This window comes from Temnothorax americanus, unplaced genomic scaffold (genome assembly GCF_048541705.1).
Source record: "Temnothorax americanus isolate GAGA-0224 unplaced genomic scaffold, ASM4854170v1 Scaffold2, whole genome shotgun sequence".
NCBI lineage: Eukaryota > Metazoa > Arthropoda > Insecta > Hymenoptera > Formicidae > Temnothorax > Temnothorax americanus.
The window spans coordinates 4,507,357-4,532,732 of record NW_027509338.1 but is presented as its reverse complement, the minus strand read 5'-3'; the positions used below and the strand labels follow the sequence as shown (position 1 = coordinate 4,532,732).

Below are 25,376 nucleotides of genomic sequence, written 5' to 3'. Positions count from 1 at the left end.
ATTATTCGCGTTGAACGTATGCACGCGCGCGAAAGGGATATTTTTAACGTTTATACAGATACTTTATCTCATTATAATTCGCCCACGCGTCCGCAGAGCGACTGCGTTAGTTACCGTAACGATCTCCGCGGCAGCGAAGGCGAACTTCTCTTCCTCATCCGCTTCCTCATCGTCTTGTTCTCCGCGTGTTCTCCGCTCGTATCCTCCTCTCGCGCGCATTTTTATCCGCTCTTTGGATTACATTTCTGCCATATTTCTTGTTTATTTTTTCCTTATATAAGCACCGCGCGCTTATATTTAAACACCCACTTATTCTCGTCACAATTGCTTTTTTAACGCATTGAAATGTATATCTTGTAAAGCGAACATCGTTTGTTTACAATAAACATTCACTTCTTCCGCTTATTAATAATTTAAATGTAAGATAGATGTGGTTGATTGAATTTCGTAATCGATAGAATTAAGATCGTTATACGTTCGTGGAGCGCGATCGAAAGAAAGAAGAAGTATCCTAAGCATCCTTATTTTCATGCGACTTGAGATCTGAACGCAATTGGTGAGCACTTAGGAGCGAGACGGTTCATTTGCATGTTTATAAAGTGGCATACGTGAATACGTACATGAATACATATACATAAACGCATGGCTACTTACGTAAATTCGTGTCGTCGACCTCGCGTAGACTCCTCGTAACTTAGTTTTATCTTTTTTCCGTCATTGAATCTGCACCACAATGATGCTGTCGCGTTGCATTTTACTACAAAATACAGTCATGAAACGAGTGTAATTATATATATATTTAAAGTTTTAAATTTATTATCTTTGGTAAATATCTAATCAATCCCCGAGCACAAAACCTTGCGTATTTAAATATTTGAATTATGAGTACTTGAGCAATAGGTACAGAAGTCGTAATGTATAATAATGTTTATAATGTATATATATTTACGTTTAATTTTTATTAAAAAAAAAAAAAAAAAAAATTAGAAGCTATGCCAGACGTGCGATATATTTGATACATGAAATATGATTCAATGTGCGCAACTAATAATGCTCGTAGATTAATCGACGGACGAGCTAAAAGATTCAACTACCGGCGTACCGCGAGTGAAATACTCCAGCTCGCAGGCGGAAAATGAAGACGTTGGCCGTTCATTCGCGAAGGCTACCCGCTGTTAAGGAAATCTATAAATCCGCCGTGGCGATATCGATACTGATGGCTACCCATGTTTTATCGCCCTGCGGATACGCGATCGCCCGGATCTCGATTATGAATTCCCGTCGTCCTATAGTCTCAGCGGGGTACCTGACTTTCCAAGATATCTCTAGTCGTTCCAACGATTTTTCTGCGATAAATTTTCGATCAATTTTACGAATATTATATTAATTTGCATAGATATTTTGATATTATATTGGCAAAATTTAAAAACTAAATATTTTTATTCTTTAATATTAATTTATGACATTGTCATTTTGTACAACATACTGAATAATCTGATTAATACTGATTTAAATTTTTTCAGAAATCGAGGCGCAAGAAGCTTGCAAATGGTTGAGAGCTGCCGGATTCCCGCAATACGCGCAAATGTACGAAGGTAAGTGCTCGGATAAATATCAGAAAGATAATAAACAATTATGATTTGCGGTTCGAGAGATCTATTAATGCAAGTCAAAATACCTTTAAATTGCTCCGAGATTGAATGAGTATAATACTAAATAGCTAACACGAACTGAATAAAGGAAGTAATGTTAGATGAGATCTAAATCGCTTGAGACATCCGAGGATTCAGATGTCCTGGAAGTAGATAATTTAAGTGGAGCTGTTGGGAATGGCAAGGAGGCTTAACCTTTTGTTATCCTCCAAGTCTCTTAAGGGAGATAAACTACCTAAACTTTCGACAAATTCTAACTTATTCGAAACTACGACTCGGCTACAGTGATGTTGTTGCACATAAATCCTGACAAACATTATCTTAATTGCGTAAGATTATCATCGACATAATTTTCACGACATATACATTTCCCAAGTACTACCTAGAGCCATGTGTTTAATCTCACAAGGGCTCTTCGCCAAAGCGATCGCACGCGTCGGAACGCATGTACTCTGCTTGTCCTCGAAAAAGGATGAGACTAGAAAAAGCAGCGTCATTTTTCAGGACCGCTCTACGAAGAGAAATATGTAGTTAGAGCTTGGAGCAGAGAGATTAGAGAATCTAACGGCAAGATTTATAGGCAGTGACGCTCAGCCTGAATTTCGCGATTTTTGAAAAAAATAAAATAAAATATATTAAATGCAATGGCAATAAGCCAATTCTGAAAACTATCCGTAGATAGGGCGACGTGACAAATGATCTTACATGGGAATAAAATTAATGAGTCTTACCACGGGCAGAGCTGTTGGTGACTATTTTGCAACTGGGTCCGACTGCCAACTCAAGTGTTGCAAAGCAGTTATTCATATACGACAATACAATACGCGAGTTCTCGAGGCGCATCGGTGGCACGTAGCGCCAGAATACGGCGGAAGGAGGAGCATCAGTAACGAGCGACACGTGGGTAGACGCGGCGGATCAGGTCGTCGCGAGAGCCGAGAAAGTAAATTATTAAGGGGGCAGAGCTTGATGCGTATGTGCGCCCGGACATGTTAATACGTTTTATAATGCGAATCCTTTGTCGCGGCGCCTACCAACAATGCGTTCGTTATTGCGGTACCGGTGCATTGTTGCCGCCGCATTTGCGCCGCGGCCGATGATTTCTTCTCGCCATGCCATTAGCGAGGTATTGTTTTACGTTTGTAACCAAGGGGGGTCTCGCGGAAGAGTTTAATGCCTATAGCAGTCGGGCTTAATTTTTTTAACCGTCTCTCGGATCAATTTTCTGACCTTCTTTTTAGTCTGACAGACTCGAGTAATATTTTGCTAGACTAAATAGGACACCGTTGTATATATAAAGCAGAATGTTTCGCTCCTGGAGACCCATGGACCACCCAGTCATGACATTAGAGGCCTCAAGAATTGTCGAAAGTTCGAAACCCAACACCCCTCTCGTCTTTTCGTGTTTTCTTTCCTTAAAAAGCTCCACTTTCACGCACTGTCATTAATTATGTCACGAGAACTCCGTAAAAATATAAGTATATATATATGGCGATCGGCAAAAAGAAGCTGAAAAAATTTCACCCATCATACATCGTGTTCTATATCTATAGAGCTAAATAAAATATCTCGGGGATTTAATGATTTCATTCCACCGGCGATATCCTGGTGACATAAATCTCGTCGTTACATTGTGACGCTTAGCCAGGAGGTAAGATCCGCGTATATAGATGTAAATCAGTGCGGCTAGGCGAAAATGAAAAATTACGCGAACTATTAATCACTCGTCCGACGGCGTCCGGGTGAATATTATTCCCGCATTAGCTCTTGAAATTGAAGAAAGACCTGGAATTACTCGCCGTGCCAAGGACGTTAATGACTGCTGAACACGAGGCATTATAGTCCTTTCCCTATGTACACGTGGCTCAATGCCTCTGCACGCGCAATACGCTCTCTTGGCGGATTTGACGGACTCCGTTTACATCTGCTATGAATATCATGTGCATTATGGAGAAATACGTGCCAACGAAAACTGACGAGAGCTTGCTTCAGCTGTCCTCGTAATCCAGAAGATCGTATTTCTATAACAATTCATTTGTACATTTCAGAAGATTGTACATTAATAATTAAATTTGATATAAATGTTTTAGTGAAAGCAGAGAATGAAATTTATTTGAAGTTCGATTTAATTTATATCTCTGATTTTTAATTAAGTCTGTGAATCAAAATAGCAACGTGAGCAAGCGGAAGACGAGGTTTAACGTAATTGTGATTTATTATTTAAAATTTCAATGCAACTAGTCGGAATTTTTCGATTCGTCTAATAACTCGGTATTACATATATAACTGTAATTTGCAAGTTTAATAAGTTCGCTCCATTATAACTGTAAATTTATGTGCCTCCGGTCACGCCATCAGTATCGCCTGGCGAGCGAGATACGCGCGTGTTTTTCTCACTGCGGCAAGGAATCAGACTAGCAACGCGTCTCGCGTGTGCAAGAGGCGGAAACCAAAATTTCTTATTGAATGTCGACGGATCGCGGGGTTCAGCTTGTATGTCGCATCGTATAAAAAAAGCGACACATTTGATGGATACCTAATTATTCCCATACCTCGAAATAACATGACGGTGTTCATTATGTACTGTCATCCTTCTGGAAAATTAGAAATATTACTTATGAAATTTTTTTTCTTCATCGCAGAGCCGAGAGATGAAACGGAATAAGTTAACATATATAACGGTATAAGATTTGACATTTTATATTTTTTTTCTCAATTTATTTACTTACGACATTATAATGCATTTTATATCACCATGAAGAAATGTGCGGACAGCTTTAAAGATACGTTGCGTAATGAAATATGCGGTGTTAATGCGCAAGCGGATTAACGTCGATCGCGGAAAGAGTGCGTCGAGCCGCGGCACTCCCATTTCCATTGTACGAATCGCAGGCAGAGATAGGGACCCACTCTGTTTCACGACGGTCGTGATTAAACAGATTTGCTCGACATATACTACTTATGCAGCGGTTGGATAAACCACGCGACAACGCGACGTGTCCAACGTCACGTAAAATCTGGACGGAAAATTTTACGCCGGGTTACGTCGCGTTAATACCTCGACTTTTCGTCATCGTTCAACTGGCGGTGTTTGAACTCCATGTGTTCCGACAGGCCTGTTCGCAGCCAGAGCTCAATCCTCAATCACGCTCGCCACACGCGTAGCTCGCGTGCGAAAGTTTCAATATGAATTTTTTTTCTAGCAGTTTATGAACCGAGGGAAGTTTAAATTTTTTTATCACGATTTTTCTCGCAGGGACGATTGATTCACACGATTATCTAAACTTAGCAAATTCACGGATCCGAGCTCGATACATTCCTATACATCCTATACATTTTTATACATGTTTTTATAAGTGAAAAGTGAATAGAAGAAAAGTGAAAATAAAAAAAATACAATGTAATAATTTAAAAATAAAAAGAGTATATAAATAATAATAGAAACAAGATTTATGTGCGTTTGGTGTAAATAAAACAGAATAGCGAAAAGAGGTTCATTTTTTCCATATATTTTAAAGAAGAATGTTATAGCAATCAGTTTCGTCGCTACATACGTATTTTTATAATTAGCTTGATCAATGCTAATTTATTTTATTATAATAAGCATATATTATAAATGCATACAAGTTGGCAACTTTGAATACTATTCGAATATATTACACGCTTTAATAATTTTCAAATACTTTTACTTCGCCAGTCCCAAAGTTCTAATACATAGCGAGAAACATTTAAAAAAAAGAGAGATAGCCGAAATGGTGTTTATTAAGAAAAACAATAACACTATTAATTTACAAAAGGACACCGATAACCTTCCGGTCATTTATGACAAAATAATAAACTTAATGTGAGCGCTTTCGGTTACCTCTGCCTTTGTTTCTCACTCAGTCGTCTGTCGTCACCTATAGTGAACGCACCACCGAATTTCACGTTTGTTAATATGACTCTCATTTCTTTTATCGCCTTTGACACACAAAACATGTAAGCGTTGCTATTTTATTCCCGAGTTTACTCTTCGTACGTCATTTTAGTTTGTTAATTTATTATTTTACTTTTTTTTGTATTTTAGTTCGTGGACTCATTGCTGCCACATTGTGTATAATGAAGTGTTTTGCAAGCGTTAATTTATTGTACGCACTTGAGAAGGACCGGAATCTCGGTTGAAACGCGTTGTGCTTGTTAAATAAATATTAGCCAGTTTGGTCGCAACAAAGGATTTTTGTAATTTTAATAACTTTCGTATTGTTAATAGAATTATATATTTAGAAACGAAAAAATATTATATTTATATTTAAAAAGTAATCATATTAGTGTAACAGTATTTGCAAATGTAGCTTCTTTCAGCTGTTTGCAGTTCCAGCATTTTTAAAAATTTACTGCGCGTGTGATTTTATTTAGCGTTATTTGAAACGACATAAAAATCGGCCGTAAAAGTTTCAAGATAAAACGATTTTATATTTTTGCTTATGAAGAGAGAGACATGTTGTTTATTTATTATTCTACAGAAGCCAGCTTACACAGACAAAGCTGCCGCCTGGATTCTCGGAAGAAAAAGCTCAAAGAAAATTTTAGATACGAAACATTTCTCAGTTTTATCAAGTTTTTCTGGACGAAATGCATCTTCGTTAACGATTCTTTTGCGATTAAATTTAATTTGTGGATTAGAATATTTATTAAGAATATTTTGACGAAAGTTATCTCAGAAATGTATTATAAAAATATTCAATATTTTTACCATTTTATGCCAATTATCGGTGACATATTGTTATAAAGAATATTTTTGTTGAAAAGGACTATAGGAGATCCATTACATTTAGCTCGTTTACATTCAGCTTCGTTACATTCATTATTCTTCCCGAGTTTCACTCGACTTTCCGTGCGAACGGTTTCAAGTTTTGCAACCTCTTCCGTATTTTCCGTAAGTAGAGCGACTCCACATTTTATGCGGGTAGAAATTCACCCGCAGGCGGTGTATAGTTTACAAAACAATCTGTTTTTCGCGTTACGCGCAGCGACGCAGCTGACAGCGATCGTTAACGGCAGACGTCCCGAAAAATCGACTCATATATCCTCGTGAATCACGCGTTGCGTCAACAGCAACAGCGGCATGGCATAAATCGATCGTTACTGGTTCAATTCTCCGGTGTGCCTTGGAAGTGTTGCCGCGCACCGGCGTCACGACGCGGCATCACGCCAACGGCCACGGATGTCAGGTGGTCGTCCGTTTCGTCTGCTGGCCAAATTTATAATACGAGAAAGAATAAAGAGAGCTTCTCTGCTTCTCTCTCTTTCTCTCTCTCTCTCTCTCACTCTTTTGCGACGTACTAAAATAATTTCAGTCGAATGCAGACTAAAATTGCACGATGTCGCGCGGAAACAGTCACGATTCACGAAATCGCGGGGTGTCGGAAACACGTGCTGCTCTTTCTGCCTTCTTTCCGAGCCGGCTTGGCACGACGCCAGACGTCGGGGCGCTTCTCCTGTTACCTCTTTGTCTTCACCTCGCCGTCTTCCTTTTTCCCCCTGCTGTCTCATCGCGGAGGAACATAATCGCCCTGAGCTGTGGGCAAGACAGACTATTCGTCTCTTACCCAGAATCCGCCACAGCTGCGGATACACAGTGGTCTCTTCAGATGATCGCGACGTAATTAATCGTCCGAACGGCGCGAATAGAGCGTTTCGAGGAATCATCGACCGTCCACTCGTTGTTTTGTCTCGCTTCGGGCACTCGTAATTGCGTATCGAATCGAGGCAACGACTACCCAGGGAAATTCCGGCTTTGACCCGGCGTTTCCGAGATATCGGACAATCTCTCGGGTAATTTCTCCCCGCTCGTAATTTCAAATCGGATTCGCGTCACAATGAAAATTAATGAGTATTTAATACCGTATATGAATAACGATAATATCTTTCGAATTGTTTGTGAATTAATGATCGTAGATGTCGGGATGGGAGATATTTCGAAGGACGCGAGCCATAAATAGTTTTGCTCAGCGTCTCGCTTCGTTTTATAGTAATTCACTTAGCCGAGGAATTCTTTTCGGCGCGTCCCGTGTTCACGTTACCAATTAAGGATAGCATGAAATATTAACTCTTCTCGAACTAGCGCTAAGAGAGGAGCATTTATATATCTGCGAAACACCGCGAAGGCTGATTGTTATGCGCGGCTGATCTTCGGCCCGGCTCTCTCAGCTGGGCTCGGCTCCTCGGATTCTCCTCGGGGTGCAAGCCCGCTTGGATAGTCGCACAAATGGTTTTCATAAGACCTTGGAGAACGTGACATCGGCACTGGAAATATATCGCTCCGTAAAAATGATGGCTCTTTACAAGTTTCTAGCCAACCGTGCTGGGAATGTCGATAGAAACTGGAGCGACAGGTAGTGGTAGCTTCGAACACGAATAGAATCATTTTTATGCTTTATACCTCGCTTTATACATATTTAAGTCTTGAATCTCATTGAAGACTTCTGCATCGTACATAAAATAGTTAAGTTGAAAGTTTTGATAAAAATATTTTAATGATAAATAATTTATCAATTGTATTAATATTTAGAAAGATACATAAATAAAATAAGGTTATAACATATTCTTAATATATTTGAGCAGGCTTGATGTGATAATCTTAATGTCATTATAATATATTTGTATATTTATGTGTTTATATCAGTATATTTAGATTATTTATATAGATATGAGATAGAAATATGATGTAAATAATATATTTTCTATTTATATATATAAATTAGAATATTAGAGAAATTAACTCCAAAGATTTTTATTTTTGTTATTTATAACTTTTCTATGCGGAATAAAATTTATTTTACACTGACTGCGCTAATGTTAATAAGGCCAAGTTATTTAGATTAATCACGATTGTACGTTTCGATGAATCACAACCATCATTGGTGACAGGTTGTCCGACTCAGCTGTTATAGGTGACGAAGGACTATATACTTTTGCCGGAAATAAAGCGCAATCGGACTCTCACGCTGTAATAATCGCGCAAGCGGAAATACATCGCGAGAGAATCCGATGCGACGCGGTGAAACCTTCACCTAGTTTCCGCGTATATGTCTTTAGTGCAAAATCGCGAGCAGATCTAAGGAACTAGGGCGTCTAGTTACGTCCGTAACAACAGCTTCGTAATGACCTTTTCACGCCCAGTTTCTCCTCTTCCGCTTTCATACCCTTCCTGTTACAGTTGCCACGGAGGTCGCATCCTCGATACGATATTTTCGGAAATATTCAACGAACGACGGTAGAGAAATTCTCGACGAAAAAGTATTTTTAACGAGGAGTAGAGCCGCTGACTACGAAGATAAAAATAATGCAGCGCTTTTTCTGCAACGCTTATTACTCGCCGGAATGTGAAGGGACGATTTATAATTCTTAACAATGTGCATACGCATAACACCCGACTCTTGATTTTCGTAATGGAAATAAATTGTATCGACGCGTATAGGAAGTACTCCAAAATGTTTATCCGTTTAATTTAGATTTATGTCGAAAGTTTAAAATTGCACGTTGCTTCTTTCGGTCAGAAGATATATCTTCTTTAAAGTTTGACTGATGAAGAATGACTGATAGCTTTAAAATTTCGATGACTTTGAAAAATAAATCAATTGAACGGAAAATTGGAATTATTCGAAAGCTTTTCTCAATTACATCATTTTTATATAAGGCGCGCAAAATTATAATATTACGTTTGATGCCAAAAATAATAAAAAGATGAAAATGCTATATTTTATCTGAAACCACGACAAGTAGACTTGGGTTATATGTCCGCCAAGATTTATCTAAAAATTCTCAAGCTTCTTCAATAGCAAGGTGAACTTCACGTTAAAGCGATAAGATAAGCGATATATCATGTATCTCGTCATGTCTCAGGTCTCGCCGTAATCGATTGTTTTTTTTCTGCAAACCTTTAACAGTTTTCAATGAAAAGATTACAAACGAGCTCTCGTATCTCGATTTCATGTGAAAACCATCGCTCGTTTCAGCCGACTTGTCTACGTGACTCGGGTGAACCATGAGACGATCGATCACACCCCTGTCTCCAGTCTCGATAAATCGCTATCTGCCTGTTTGAACGCGTCTCGCCCTCGTCGCACGTCTATAATCGCGAGCGTACCGCCGATTTTTTTTATCGTTCACGGACGTTCAACGTATAGACGATGCCAATACGAGACATCCGACAGGTCCGGCGCTGTGTGGCACGCAGCGTGCATCGTCCACGGCCAATTAGTCATACGGTTGTTTGCTGGTGATACGATATCTCGATAAGCGGTCCGCGTCGGCTGCGCGCGCGTTATGACATCAGTGTTATTTTGTTATGTAACACTGGAATGCGCAAATCGAATTTGTCGGTGCGCGCGTCTTCTGCCGATGACGAGTACGGGATAGGGCGCTCAATAGCAGACCTACGATCCCTACGATCCTTCAATGACTCAACCAGATTTCTACGACGGCAAAACGACCTTGTCGAAGTTATTCTTGTGGTTACTGACGCATTATGTTAATTCTAATCGGCCATCTGTTACGTAATTGACTCAGAAAAATTTATTAGAGAAGAGCAGGAAGGGCAGACCGCAGGCACGCACGATGTTGTAGCAATATGTACCGCACCGCTATTATCGCCTATTAATTACTATTCTGTAACGTACCGCGGTCTAGTCCTCGATAAATAAAGCAAGGGTTAATTTAATAAGGCAAGGGCAGTTAATAATCCGTCGCGCCGGCAATAGGAACGTCCATCACAGCCGCCGCCGCCGCCGCATTCGTAGCCGCGGCGAGATATGGATGTGCAGGCGAGGGACGATGTACCAATCGCTCGGCAGTCGTTACAACTGGTTCGTAATGACAAACGATGTCGTTACGTCTATCTGATTACGTGAGGCATAAAGAATCGCTGTCGGACTGAAAAGCACCCGCGGTGCGCGGGAAGAAGAGGGTGGGAAGGGAGACCCCTCAATGAGCGGAGCGATTACGAGAACGAATCGTGGATTGTCGGCCGTGAAGAGGCCTCTCCTCTGCAACCGATACGGCGCGCCCGTTATTTCTCGACGTAAATAAATTCGACCGTGATTTAGCAGCGTATGCACCGTGGCCGGCCGTTCCCGATGACTGAAGTACAGGGTTATCGCGACTGTGCAACGCGTTAGGCCGTCTGACGTATGTGCGTTGCGCCGAGCGCAATATGGACCGAGCATCGTTACTTCGATCTGCATACTCCGTAATAGTAAAATGATTTTGTTACGCACTTTCAACGATTTCGCGAATTTGTGAGGTTTTATGTTTCTGGATGTTCATTCGCAGACGCATGTTTCTTCGCGATTGTTTAAGTTTCCATAAACAATCAGACGATATTATTGCGACTATTATTAGTAGGATGATAAAATTGAGGAAATTTCCACGTTTTGTTTGGACGTGTCGCGCTTGAATTCTCATAATTGCGTCGAAACAAACGATCAGACTGAATAATGTTCTCCGGAATTAATGCTTCTCCGAGGCGCTTTTACTGTCGCAGAATCTCGCCGTGATGAAGATCGTTCCTAAATTTTAGGAACCAAGCTCGAGTTTAGATTATATACCGAGTCTTCAACATCAGTCTTGTATGCTCGGCACCCAAAGTTCCATGTTAGATTTCATCCGATCAATCTGCCGCAGGCGCTTCAAAGCGTATACAAGCGAGAATTATGCAACCCGAGCGGATCCCTGACGTCGAGAGAGAAGAGCGCCGAGGGGCGAGAACTCCTCTCTTTCTCTCTGAAATCAAACGCGAATATCGCCCGCGTCTATTTCGGTAATCGCTCGCGCGGAGCATCTGCTCCTCGTTTCTTCGGCATCTCCGACAGTACAGGCAGATATACATATAAATATTCCGCGACTTCTTCCTCACCGTCGAAACACACCCGGAAATATAACCGTCGCGTAACGTAACTGCGACGCCTGGTAGATTTAATTCGGACGCAACTGGGTTACGCCGTCGATTCCGCGAAATGGCGCGTTTTCCTTCGACAAACATCAAAGCCCCCGAACTTGCGGCGTCGTCGGCCGCCGCGCCGCGCCGCCCGTATAAATCAGGAGTCGCAAAGTCTCATCGTCTCGAGGGGGATGCGAAACTCGGGACGGATTTATGCGCGTCGCGCATCAGAAACGCTCGACACCCGTATAATGGTCCCGTCATCGCCCGCGCAATTATTTTAAATCGTGAACTTCTTGCACGCGCGATATGACACGCGAAAAAGTGGCGATGAAACTTGCCGACTTCGAGGCGAAAATGCTGGCGCGTCGTGGCGAAAAACTTTTCCTATTTTTGCGGTATAGCGTGAAACTTATCTTACGGAAAGGTCAACGAGTTAATATAAGAGAAAAGATAGGGGCCATCGCGAACGATGACACGAAGGTCAATGTAACATGAAGTATACTGATATCGCAGCGCGATTTCTACCGTGCGCCATCAAGGGCGGGGGTCTTATTTTCCTTTTATTATTCAAGCTCCATAAATTCCCTGATGTTCGGCCGGCGAAGCTGATGGTCGGCGAAGTAAAGCGCCAGCGAAATTCGCCGTTGTGTACAGTTTAATCGCCGCTTCCCACGGTACGTGCGGGGCATCGCCGATTAAGCCGTCCCCGTGAACGGGCTTGATCGTTCGCGAATAATTTCCTCAGGTTGCCCCTAACCTGTCCCCCTCTTCTCCACCCCGTTCAGCGCGCTGCCCCCCCGCGTTTTCCTTTTTGCTCGCACGCGCCGCTCTCGCGCCGGCGACAAAGTAATCTCGCCCGGGATAAATTATTCGACGGCCGGCGAAAATGTAAATTCGCCCCGGTGGGCGAGGGCGGCGATTTATACGCGCGACCAAGCGGGATACTTTGCTGGCACTTAAGTGCCAGCCAATCCCTTTTTCGTCCGACGCACGCGCTCTCGCTAATTTATGCGACTGCATTTCGCGGTATTCGCGCGCGCTACAGACGCGCCGTCTCTCACGAACGCTAATTCTACTTGTCGCGACGTTCGCTCGTAGACGAGAGACGAAGCGGAGAGTCCGCGAATATTCAACAACAAATTATTAAAGCCTTGGTTGCGATACGAAAAGCATTTGCCTCACTAACTGCACGATACCGTCCGAAAGAATTAAATTCTATGATAACTTATCAAAAATTGTGAAATTGACATGTTAAAAAAAGTTATATAAATGCCTATTTATAAACGTACCAACATTGTATTTAAAATATTCCAACATATTGTACGATGTTAAGATATTAATTTTGAATTATATTATTCGTTATTGCTCGTCAGTGGCCGTATTTACTCTTGATTTTTGTTATATACACACGAGCGTGTTATTTAGAATTTAAAATTTATAATACTAGACACCACAGACGCGCGCTTCGCGCGCGCTATTTAGCTTTGACATTATGCTATATTACTATTACACTATTAACTTCTATTGATGCACACAACTGTCAAAATATATGATAACAGCTGCAAATGAAGTAAGCGCAGCGAGAGAACCGATGCCAATCGGCATCGCGGAAAAGCGACAACAATAAACTTTGATTAGATTCGAGAGTATCGACTTTACATTTCTTTTTTAGATACGGATGGATCAAATTTATTTCGAACATTTTCTGGTACTCACATACTGTTTCCTATCGACTTTTCTTCTAATAATTATTATTTCAGAACTTCAAGGCATAGATCGTAATAAAAATAAGAGAGATAAGTATAAGCTTAATTATAGAGCTTAATTATAGAGAGGTATAATTTATTACATGTTCGAAACTTTTTTAATCTATGAGTTTGAAATTCATTACTTGGATATGTGTTATAAGTTTGTTTTATATAAAACTTGTGGATTATATATATGTTATTTTCAATATTTTTATATAGAGATAAATAAGTATAGATAAAAGCTCAGATGTAAGCTCAGAGGAAATGAAATAATTTTCTCTCAGTGTTTCTTTGATGAACCACGCTCACTGATTTATTTTATTTCGTACTTCTTCGTTGCCGCTTTCTTCTGATATAATGATCCATCAAACTGATGTCAGCGAGAATCGAGTCCCTTATGTGACGAATGGTTCTTCTAAGTAATCCCGCATTATCGTTGTCGTTTTGATATCGGGAGAAAAAGGCGAACGTGCTCGGACGTCCGGTGCACCAGTTCTTTGCGAGACCTCAAGTGAGTAACGCACCCTTGAAACTCTCGAGAGTCACGTGACACCTCTAGACACGGTGAGTCTTACAGGCTACTTATTGTGGAAACGAACTCTGGTCTTGAAAATACTTGGCCTCGACTCGAGACTTGTCTGACGTCACGTGCGATTGGGAGGCAGGATATCTCCTACGGTATTCTCTTCTATCCAAATATTTCGATATCGTTTAATTCTCCTCGACGCGAAGGGAGACGTCGCACGTGATAACCGAGTTCACTTCTTATTATAGCGAGCGAATTAAAATTTTATTAGCTCTCCGATTTCGAACATCCAATGACATAACTTTCTTATACGGAGTTTGTAATACAAAGTTGTAACATAAAACTAATCTAATAAAATTACTTGTACAAGAAGATAGTATAACATGTAATTATACGATATATTATTACATATTGTTACAACAATTAGATATTGATATTATTTCAAATATGTATTGTCGTGTAGACTTGACGAAAGTTAAATGCGCGCATAGAGCAGGCTACTTTCACTCACGCAAACGCGACGCATGCATGTTACACGTTTACCAAGTACGTGCAACGAAGGGTTATTTCGAGCGGTGACATTGAGCGCCGGTTGAAAAATGAAAAAAATCGCGGCGCTTAAATATACTGAGAAGGACGGCTCTATACGAGACTCGGGAGACGCCGTGGCGCGCGCGAGACCCAGCCACACCTCTATATTCGTCGTAACGACGCACTCCGCAAACCGGATTAATGTAAACCACCCCTCGGGAAACCTTCGCCCGTGCGAAGACCCCTCGCGGACAAAAGAGTATTAACAGTGTAGGCAGGATTATCTGGTGTTTTTCGCCGTGTCGCGTTGCCGCTTCTGTCATTAATTCTAAAATGTACAACAGAGAGAGAGATAGAGAGAGAGAGAGAGAGAGAGAGAGAGAGAGAGAGTGAGTGAGAGACTTTCTGATGCTTGTACATTTGTTTGCCTGTACATAAATACCGAGAGACACTTTAATTTTGCTAATTACATTTCTGGAAAGATACGTTATTAACGATCCCATACAAGTGTAGAATGTTTACAAATCATGCGCGAATTACCGCTCGCGCGCTCATGCTATATAATTTCGCTCGTGCGGCTTGAATTCAATTCCGCGGACGTTGGCCCGCATTTAGTTTAACCCGAGATAGCGTTGTGCGCGATCTTCATATAGGAAATAATACTCGGAATCGTAGGCAGTCACATTCCGGCTAAACGCCGGATATGAATGCGGATTATTGAACCCAGAAATAAAACTGAATAATTCGCTGTCACATCTGGTGAGAGACTGTGCAATTTTAGCAATTAGACTGGCGATTACGAGCGCGAGCGCCGTTGCAATTTCGTCGGCGAGATTCAAGCAGAGGGGGGAGGGGATTAACCCGAGAAATAACTCATCCTGATCAAAGATTTCGCCTGACTCATCTGACTCGTCTCTACTCGTCTTACGGGCGCACACTAATTCTAGCTGACACAGGCGCGATGGAACGTTCGGCGAGGTTCTCCGTAAAGCTATAGTCCCCTCCCTCCGTTTTTCAGGGAGCAATAGCCTGGAGTGCTGCCAAATCCGTAGATGGCCGAAGCTAGGAAATCGCTTCGGAGCAGGTATTTCCGCGCCTGGAATTCGCGGGATACCACCGTCGCTCCGCGCGCTTCGCGGCGCGGCGGGGTCTTCGCGACGAAGGCAAGCGTCGCGGAAGACGCGATAGCTCCGACGCGTTGGTAACTGCCCGATTCTACCGGGAAGGATATAATTTGCCCGCGTGTATTTTCGGGAAGCCGCGGGCCAAAGATGTGCGCCCCGACGGCTATTTGAGGCGTGTGCCATCGTTTATTCTCGAGACAGGGAAGCCGATTTCGCGCTCGACGGACGGCTGTCAGCCCGTCTGGCGTCCGATAACGTAATTACGTAAGTGCGTCTGCTTAGATCACCGTCTTTGATAAAATGTCATTTCCTACTCAGACATTTCCCGAAATAAATTCCGATGGCGATTCCAGATCTCTTAATTGATTCGATTGATAAGCACATTTACAGAATGTGAGTTAAAGGTACCAATACCCGGACACTTAAGCATAGGAAATGTACCGATATCTGGACACGTATCTGTGTCTGGGTACCTTTAAAGAAATATAAATTTATGAAAATAAACGTTTGGATATTATACAACTGAAGTTTCAAACTACAAGAAAAAATACTTTTATCTTTGATTTTAATTTGCGTTGTACTTACAAATAATAAAGGTGTCCGGATATAGGTACATGTCCGGGTATTGGTACCTTTACCTTATATGATAAAAAGTCGTGTATCGCACACAATATTTAAAGTAATTTCCGTCGGTTTTGCAAGGCTGTTAAGCGAACAAACATAAAACAGATAGAGTTATCAAATATGCAGTATATATAATGTGATATCTCATGTTAAATGCATTTTACATGCTTGTATAACTTGCATCGATAAACGAATCAAACGTAATAATGTCCGCGAGACAATATGTAATTAACTCCGATGCGATAGAGCAGTTTTATTCGAAGGAATCGCGTAGAATAAATTTGTGTACTAAGACGCGATCTATGAGCGAGGTGTGTTTCTTTTTCGTACGTTAGCTCTAAGTCTAAGAATTTTGAACAGAGACGCGTGTACACCGGATCCTAAATCGACGTCCGTGTTCTAATGGATCTGCGAATCCCGCGAATCGGCCATCTAAGGTTTTGGCGACGCGCCAGGAATAGTCCCGCGGGGTTGCCTGCATAGATCTCGCCGAAAGCAAAGGGGTCTTTGACACATCTGTTGGGGGCGAGCCAACGCCGGAGAGTGTGGCTGTACCGTGGCACCTGGATAAACCCGCGTGCGTCGCCTCCTCTCTCTTACGCCCAGCACAAAGATTCGCGATGACGATGAGAGGCGAAATCATCTGTTTTATAATGGAATCGATGAATATAGCCGGACCGGGTAAAAGAGAAGGGGTCACAAAGGACTGGTAGAGGCTTAAGTGCGTGCGCGCACAGTAGCCATCAGCCGCTTCCACGAATTTCCGTCTTTGTTACTCGGATCTTCGTAGGTGGGCCGCGGGAGATTCGCGGGGATAGATTTTCCGCGTGACAGGAACGCCGCGCGCCGCAGCGTCTTTGAGCGCGCGCGGCTGACAAAATACGCGGGGCGATTAACCTCGGTCGCGTACGCGGACGGAATTGATTCCGCCGCTGACGCAAAACGCCGATGGACGCGTATCTGATGCGCGGACACGCGTCGCGATAAGAGAGACTGTGAGAACTCGTATTGAAGAAACTATATAGTTTTAGACAATTGAACGTTTGAAAATTATGACACGCGACAAAAACGTTGTAGAACGAAAAAAATCATGTAAAGTAAATCTTGATTTCTTGTTCTTTTAATACGTGACATACATTTTTTAATACGTAAACGTAGTGAATTTTGAAGCTCCGTGTATTTTTATGCGTAAAAGAAAAAGGAAATTTGTTCGAGAATATCTTCGACGCGTTCATATTGAATTTGACAAAGTATGGAAATCGAACTCCAGATCGTTCAGGAACTTAAAGGGATATACGCACTCGCCGAGTTCTGATTACGCCAGGCATAGCCCGTATAAATAATCTCGACTAAAACTATCTCGACACGCGAAATAATACACGTCGTCGGCGCATTCATTTTCCCGCGGCGACGTTCTCCAGTAATAGAATGGAAATTCTCGCTAAACCGCGCTTCCGAGATCCCTCTCTTTCTCTCTATCTCGCTGGCGTCTTCCGCCAGGCTCATTCCCGCGTATATCTCCGCGCACCAAGAAAACGAAACGTAAACTCCGAATGCTCGCGAGAAGTGGAAACGTAGAAACGGACAGATGACACGAAGACACGAAGACACAGTTTCTACGGACAAGAAAACGCCGACCACGTCGCGCGTCGCCTTCCACGAAAGGCGCCTCCGTCGTCGTTGGGTGGGCCGCAAATAGTCTCGGATCCCTCGGTAGATGAGAAGGGATGCGCGAATGTGTGTTGCACTTTCGCGGCCCGGCTCCCGATCGCTCCCGGGCCCGATGGAGCGAGAAATTCGCGCGGACACGATCGGCGACGCTTCAGCACCGTCGCGATCGTCCGCTTCCTCGGACGCCGATTGAATTAGCAATGCATTTTCCACGTAACGAGCACGCGAAATACATCGGGGAAGCTATACATGCATCTTACCTGGTGTATCGTCCCGAGTTAAGCCGTTCGGCGTCGCCTCGTTTCACTCGTGGATGTTAGCGAATTTACGCGCGACGCTGACGCATGCCTTCACGCGCATTAAGGTCGCCCGGGTTTGCTCGTGACAATGGACAATGGCATCGCTAGCGATTATTCAAATAAGCACTGTTTATAATATACGCTGGGAAGAAAGTTAAATTATCCCCATTTCCCCGCGCGATAAACGCGAGGAAAAGCGATTTAATTCATCCCGCGAGATGGATGTTTGAAATGGCTCTTGGCACCAGTTTTTTTCCGCGCTACACCAGAGTTCGTAATACGCAGAACTGCGAAGCTATATCCAATATAATTTTATACTTGTTGACGCGCGTCTTCGAAGATCCATTACGAGAGGCGTCAAATCTCGTGGATAGCGATGGTCTGGAGAAATCTTTTTTGGAATCTCGCGTGACCCAGTAAACGCGCTTTAGAGAAACACAACGATCGTCTCAGATCTTTCTCGGTACAGGAATCTTTTCTTCGCATTTGTTTTCTGCGGGCGTTAGCAACGCTGAAAGATGCTGTGTTGCGGCGCGAAAATTAGACGTGTATTTCGGGCGATCGTAAGCCACGCGCATTCAGGCTTGTCACCCCTTTTAGCTTTCGACGTTAGGGGATTTTCCCGCATTTGCTTTGTATTCGGAGATATTGCGTTATTTATACGTCACTCGCTTCTCTTTCAGAGATTACAATTTATTGGTTTAGTTATACGGATTACGAGAGATTTTTATTTAATATGAAGATAAAAATAACAAGCTTTTTTTAAATAATTCTATTGTCCTTTATTTTTTAGATTTATTCGGGTTTGACGCATATATTTTTTATTAACAAATTATAACTAGGATATTTTTAATATGTGTTCAAAAATATTTTTCAAATATTCTCTCGAGTCAGCAAAATTCTTCGTTCGGTATTTTTTTTTCTACCCCAAACAGCCACTGTTGTTTTTATACTGTCAAATATTAAACTGTTAAATATTAAAGATTGAAATTTAAATCAATACCTTAAGTTAAATAACATGTTATTTTTAACTACCGCATGTGCGTCAAAATTTATTATTTTAAAATTAAAAATAACATGTTATTTAACTCAAGGTACAAAATAGTATTATTTTAACTTCATTCGTTTATTGTTAGTTAAATTAATAACATATTGAGTAGCAGTGACGATCTATAAGAGAATGGCTAAAAACTATTTAAATTGAGTATAATTTGACACTTCGAATTTAACAGTGTTGTAAAGCTCTTCTATGATAATATTATACAAATTTTATAGTGAAGGAAATGTTTAATTTTAACGAAGATATATATACTGAATAAACGTATTGAAATGAATTTACAAAGTACATAATGGAAGCGACAATAAAGCATCATCTGATATGCAATGCCGCGACAACGCGACATCGGTCACTGCATCATGCATCCGGGGGTATCCGTCTTATTCTCGTACTACCCGGCCGCGCGTAGCGAAGTCGAGTGCAGGGCATGCACCCGTGAAATGCATCGGTTGCATCTCTCCCCGTTACCGTTCCTCTCGTTCCCCTTCTCGTACGGACACTCGTGCGCCTCTCACCGTGCACACGCTCTTCTTCGTGCATTCGTACGTTCGACTCTTCCCCTCTTCTGGGACCCAGCTGCCCCTCGGGTACGACTTCTTCTCTCTTTCTCTCTCTCTTTCGCGCGCCACCTCTTCCTCTGCTTCTCCACCGACCTCTTCCCTCTCTCAGCCGCACGCTTGGTAGAGTTGTTCTTCGTGTGCCGAGCCTCTCTTCTATATCGCTGCTACGCGCCGACGACCGCTAGTTGAGAGCCGACCGGCTAAAGAGTCACTACGTTCGCTCCGAATTACGATTGCTCGTGCACGAATCGCTCGTCATTCATCGCTCGTTGCTCCGAATCGCATGGCACTCCGAGTTGCGTGCGTTTCACGCGCGCCAAATCGCACGCGCTTTTATTCGTGACCCAGGGTGCGAACGGGACAAGACTTTGCGAGATAAAATAACATCCCGCAAGTGCAGTAGCATCATCGATAGCACTTTATGAACGGTGATTGAAAAGGACTTTGAATGTCGTGGGAACGCGACGATAGTGGAAAAATTGTGGAAGCGTGCGAGAGTGTATGACATTTTTCGAAAAGATGATTCATAACGCCGAGCGACAAGTATACGAATGGATCATTGAATAGCTGATTGATGATACTTAACTGTTATAGACATAACTCGGACGAGATACAAGCTTGAAATAAATATTATACAGTGTGTACGGTGTTGATGCTCTTATTTCTAAATCGCGCGCTTGACGGGTGTCGTTGACCGAAGACGACCAGCCGAGTCGCGATCGATAAAGTTCGACGCGGCGCAAAAATATTGATACGCGCGCGAATCTGTCAACTTGTCATGATCACCGAGAGTCAATAACATTCCGCTTTATTGCTCCGACGTGTCAACAGTACTCCGTAAAACTGCGTGCTCTCTACGCGATTCGCCGATCATCCGTGGGATTTTGACGCGCGAAAGCAGAGGGGACGTTCAAGATCGATCATCTCGCGGATCTGGGCGTAGATCGCGTAATTAGAGGCGCCTGGGTAGCCCGCACGTCCGCGGCGCGATCGATCGATCGCGCTACCATGATTGTGTGGGTGAGAGATTAGGAGTTGGCTGGTAGCCATGAGTCGCGTCGGATTCCTCACGTTCGTGTGACAGCGAGACGGGACATTTCGCCGTTGTCGTCGTGGAGAGGAGGAATTCGTCGCTCAGCGCGGTCACGGATGTGCCGACGGTGCCCCAACGGAGACATGAAAGGTAAACAGGAGGAGGAGGCCCCGGCGCGCGTTAATCGAACAAACAGTCTCACGATCGCCTGATTTACACCTTTTGCGATTTATTTCGTCTACGAGAACGCGCGGTTTATAGCCTTTATCTTATCTCGGCTCTCGGTGTGTGCTCGACATTTTGTTCCCGCGTCGAGCGCTATACACGCTCCATCGGGCAATAATGTCGCAACATTCCCGAGCCGGGATCGCCGCACCGCGCCGGCCGGCCGGGAATTGAAAATTTTGCAATAACTCCGGCTTAAACGGTAAAATCCCATGAATTTCGCAAACGGGACCTTTTGACGGGATAAAATGTTCTCTTAGATCCCCGTTAGTCACTTCGCGCGAACGCGAGTATATTCGTCGTTATTATTACGATTTTATGCAAATTGTATATTGCTTGTACTTTTTCTCAGGTGTATTTGTATGGTGTCATCTAATTTAAGCTTTACTTGAAAAGCTATATATATATATATTGCTTTTTTTTTAATAGCACGTATTTAAATTTCCAAGTTTGCACGTATACTGTTGTATATCAGTTACTATGATTATATTTGCTAAATATGATCAAGATCAAGATGCTTATTGTAGAATTAAAACGTACGGTATTTTGGAGCAATATGCCATAATTATTATAGTAATCAAACTCGTTTTATGTTAATAATTCTGAAAAATAAATAAATAAATAAAAATAAACTGAATAAAACTGAAAAGATGCGACAAAAAATGAGTCATGAGAACAGCACTGCATTTGTCCGGGCATGGCTTTGTGCGCGTCTGATTAAAAAAGCACTGCGTTGGAAAAATCGCGGAAAATAGTCTGCGCGCGCTCGTATTTTCACGTAGGAGTGAAGCCGCGCAAAAATCACGATAATTAGTTTGCTCGCGGCGCAATAATCGCGAGTGAAGTCACCCGTATCTAAAAGGACAATCTTATGTCATACCGCTGCGGTACGTGGGCGTAATTATAGTCCGGTTGCAAATAAAAACGCTCGTCCTTCGTTTAGTATCGACATCGACGATCCTGCGATGGGAGATCCTTCCATATATGCCGATATAATGTCCGCGCGTTCCGAGCACCTCGACTATTACGTAAACGCATATCAAAATTCACGGCGGACACTTCGATACTGCTACACGGATCCAGTTTTAAATGTGACATAGTCGTGATCGTGGGAAAAGTTTATTTTATCGGAGGCAAGGTGGAATCCTGAGGTTAAACCGCAGCTTAATCGCACGAACTATCGTGCGGGTTCAAACTAAAAATAATTAAACGAAAGATTGGAGAGAAAATATTTACAAGATATTTAGAGCAATAATGCAACAAAGAGAGATATCTCTGAACAGATCTATTTTAATAAAAATATAATTTCTGTAAAAATTAACGATTAAATAGAATGTCTGAAAACTATATGACATAAAAATAAATAATTATTAATGACAAAATTGATCATTATTATATAATTTTTAATTATGATCTTGAATATTTATTTCTATATATATATATATTTTTTTTATTGCGATATTTTAGCAGTAATAAATAGAAGAACAATTTGATTTATTTTATGCAAATGTATTTGATCATCTCACTGTGCAGTTTTTAATTTTTTATTTTGTAATTTGATTGAGTGATGGTAGTTATTTGATGCCTAGCGGAAACGAAATGACATTTATGGAAAAGCGATGTTTTCACGATAAACATCAGTACGATCTTCTGCAATGGCATTTGTCACACAATGTCGCATAATATAATGACATTCACAAATCTAATATATCTCCGCAAACGATGGATGCGACCTTCATAATAATGTTACGATATAATTGATGAATTTTCGATGAAGCTTCGCAATTCCGCTAGAGTATACCACTCGATAACTCATTCGCAATTATTTTAACAACCTTCTCCGCAGTGAAATAAAATTAAACTACCGCATTAAAGTGCAACGCAAAATACAATCCAACGCCCACAGATTTGGTTATATACTTGATAATCACAATTCTCAATGCCATATTATTCTAGCGAATTTTTACACATCAATTTTACTGAAAATGCTGCTGAATTTATTTGCAGTCGCAGCTTCGCGAATACCGTCGCAGTTTGCGAAAAGATACTTGAATACGCACTTAAATACGCAGTTTAATGCGTGCGCTGCGCTGTGCACGGATAAACATATTTACGCCATTGTGTTCAGAAATTCGCTGCGCTGGCGGAGAAATCAAATTTCGCAAAAAGAATAGCACGGCCGGTATCGTTTCACCCAGCGGGTGATTAGGCGCGTAAACAAATCGTATTCGCGAATATGATCGCGTGACGTTCGTGTATCACGATCGTGAGACGCAATAATTTTTTTTTGGTACGATCGAGCCGCGATGGCGCAATTGCGCGCGTTTAAGCGCTCGCTCGTGCGCTCGTCTGCATGCATGCATCCGATTGTTTACTCCGCGTTCGTCGCGACGGATTTATCATCGATTTCGTAATTATGAGACAAACAAGCCTGTAAGATATCGTCGCGTCTCGTTGGCGTCATCGCAACCCTCGCGGGAGCAAGTGTCACGAGCGACTGGCACGAGGCAGTGTCAAGGGTTGACATTCTTCTGCCGCTGACGCATAGCGCCAGGAATTTCTGAGTTTGCACAGATAATACGGCGCGGCTACCTCAGATTATTTTTATCTGGCCCATTCTTTGTTTACTCCCATACATGTTCGCATAAACTCGCCATAGCTATACTTGGCGCTGATCTTTTCTGTAATTCAAATATTAATGTTTGAAATTATTCTAAAATCAGTAGTTACGTATCTGAAAAGAATGTCTTGAATTAATTGCTAAGATAATTGAGACTCGAATTCAAATGTGTTATAATGTTATACTTATTTTTTTATTAATAGTTCCGATCTGTTCTGCACAATAATACGAACAAAATACAATTGTCCGTGTAATATGCGCATTTATTCGCGATTTATTCACGCCACGACGCAGCTGCGAGTCACGATTGAAATGTTTCCAAGTTAACAATTCTTTCATTATATGCTGACAATAAATTCGCGACACACTTAGCCGTGCGAGAGGTAACGATTAGCTTGCCAAAGTTCTCGACAAATTTTCCTCCACAAAATTCGACGCCGCAGCTCATCGACAATCCGCGATGCCTTTAATTAGGTGTTCGGAAACGAAAAAGAAGGCACTGTGGGAAAAGTTTTGAACCGCACGTTCGAGAATCGCGCCGATTCCAGGGCGGAGCACCTCGCTAAGGGGGTCGAAATGCAGCCTTAATTCTCAGGGCAGACTCGGGGCCGTTTAATCGTCGTGATAAATTAATACCGGCGAACGCGCTCCCGCGCCTCTCATTTGATTTGTTGGCCGTAGCCGTTGTGCGTGATGTATACGTGCATGTATATTCTGGTGTGTACACGCCTGGGTATATTTTACTTGTTAGAAACGTGATTCTCGAACGACGTTAGGTTTCGTACGGTGAGTCAGTGGAGCTCTGACCGTTGCTCGAATCGAGACTCCCATAAACATGTCGCGGCGCAATGCAGCCGGACAGGAGACATTGCGATGCGCGATGCGGCGACCCACATGCCAAAAGCGGGAAGAGGAATGGCACGGAACCGGCCAGCCGGCCGGCGGGCCGTCCCATATAACTGCAAAGTCACATTTACGCCCCCGAAGAATTCGCGACGCGAACAGCTGATGTCCCCCTTGCGTGTACGAAAGCATCTGGCCGAACAACGGTTACTATCCAAACCACTAGGTTCGTTTTGGCGCTGGGCTGGTCATAACAATTTTTTTTCTTTTAACATAATTAGACAGAAGAGAAATATCGCGACCCATATGTTAAAAAATCATGAGATTATTTTTAAAATTATTGTTAACATCATAAAATGACATTTTATTGAAACATATTTCGATGCAAAACTTGAAGCGCTTCGGCACACCTGATCTGAAATTTCTTCAATAAGAATATTACGTGAGAAAAGGAGACGTATATTGCGTGACTGTAAGCATTTAGACTGATATGCACGTTTATTAAGGGTTAAGGACGATCGATCGTTCGATATTTATCGTATTATATCAACACATTCACTTCAATTACCTAATACTAACAGCGCGGTACTACAACCGCAGTGCTATCGATAATTACATAACGCTGGCGCGAGCAATTAGGATACTAGGCGTGAGAGGGATTTACGAGGTGGCATGGGACTTTCACTTTTTGCGGTGCGCGTGGGAGACATGCGGCGACTTTATAAAACTGTAATTTAATTTTTGCGCGTGCGGACCGCGTACAGCTCGGTCCACTGCCGCAGTCTCACAAACAGATTCTGAGCGACGCGACGTAACCGCCGCAACGACCCAGATGCCAAATGTGGAAAGAAGAAATGGTGCAGTTTGGTAAACGACAAAGTTTATTCTAAATTGTCACAGCATACAAATGCATTCTCTGCGCCGCGGCAACGTCGTCATTG

General features: G+C 42.3%; 1 protein-coding gene across 2 annotated transcripts in view; it reads left to right on the top strand.

The window, feature by feature from the left end:
- The window catches only part of Cv-c (RhoGTPase activating protein), a 218,550-nt gene that overhangs the window by 166,787 nt on the left and 26,387 nt on the right, over window positions 1–25,376 (top strand). For both annotated transcript variants that reach the window (XM_077405574.1, XM_077405575.1), the window contains exon 9: window positions 1,524–1,595. In XM_077405574.1, coding sequence (XP_077261700.1) covers window positions 1,524–1,595 — 72 coding nt within the window. The remainder of the gene's footprint in view (window positions 1–1,523; window positions 1,596–25,376) is intronic.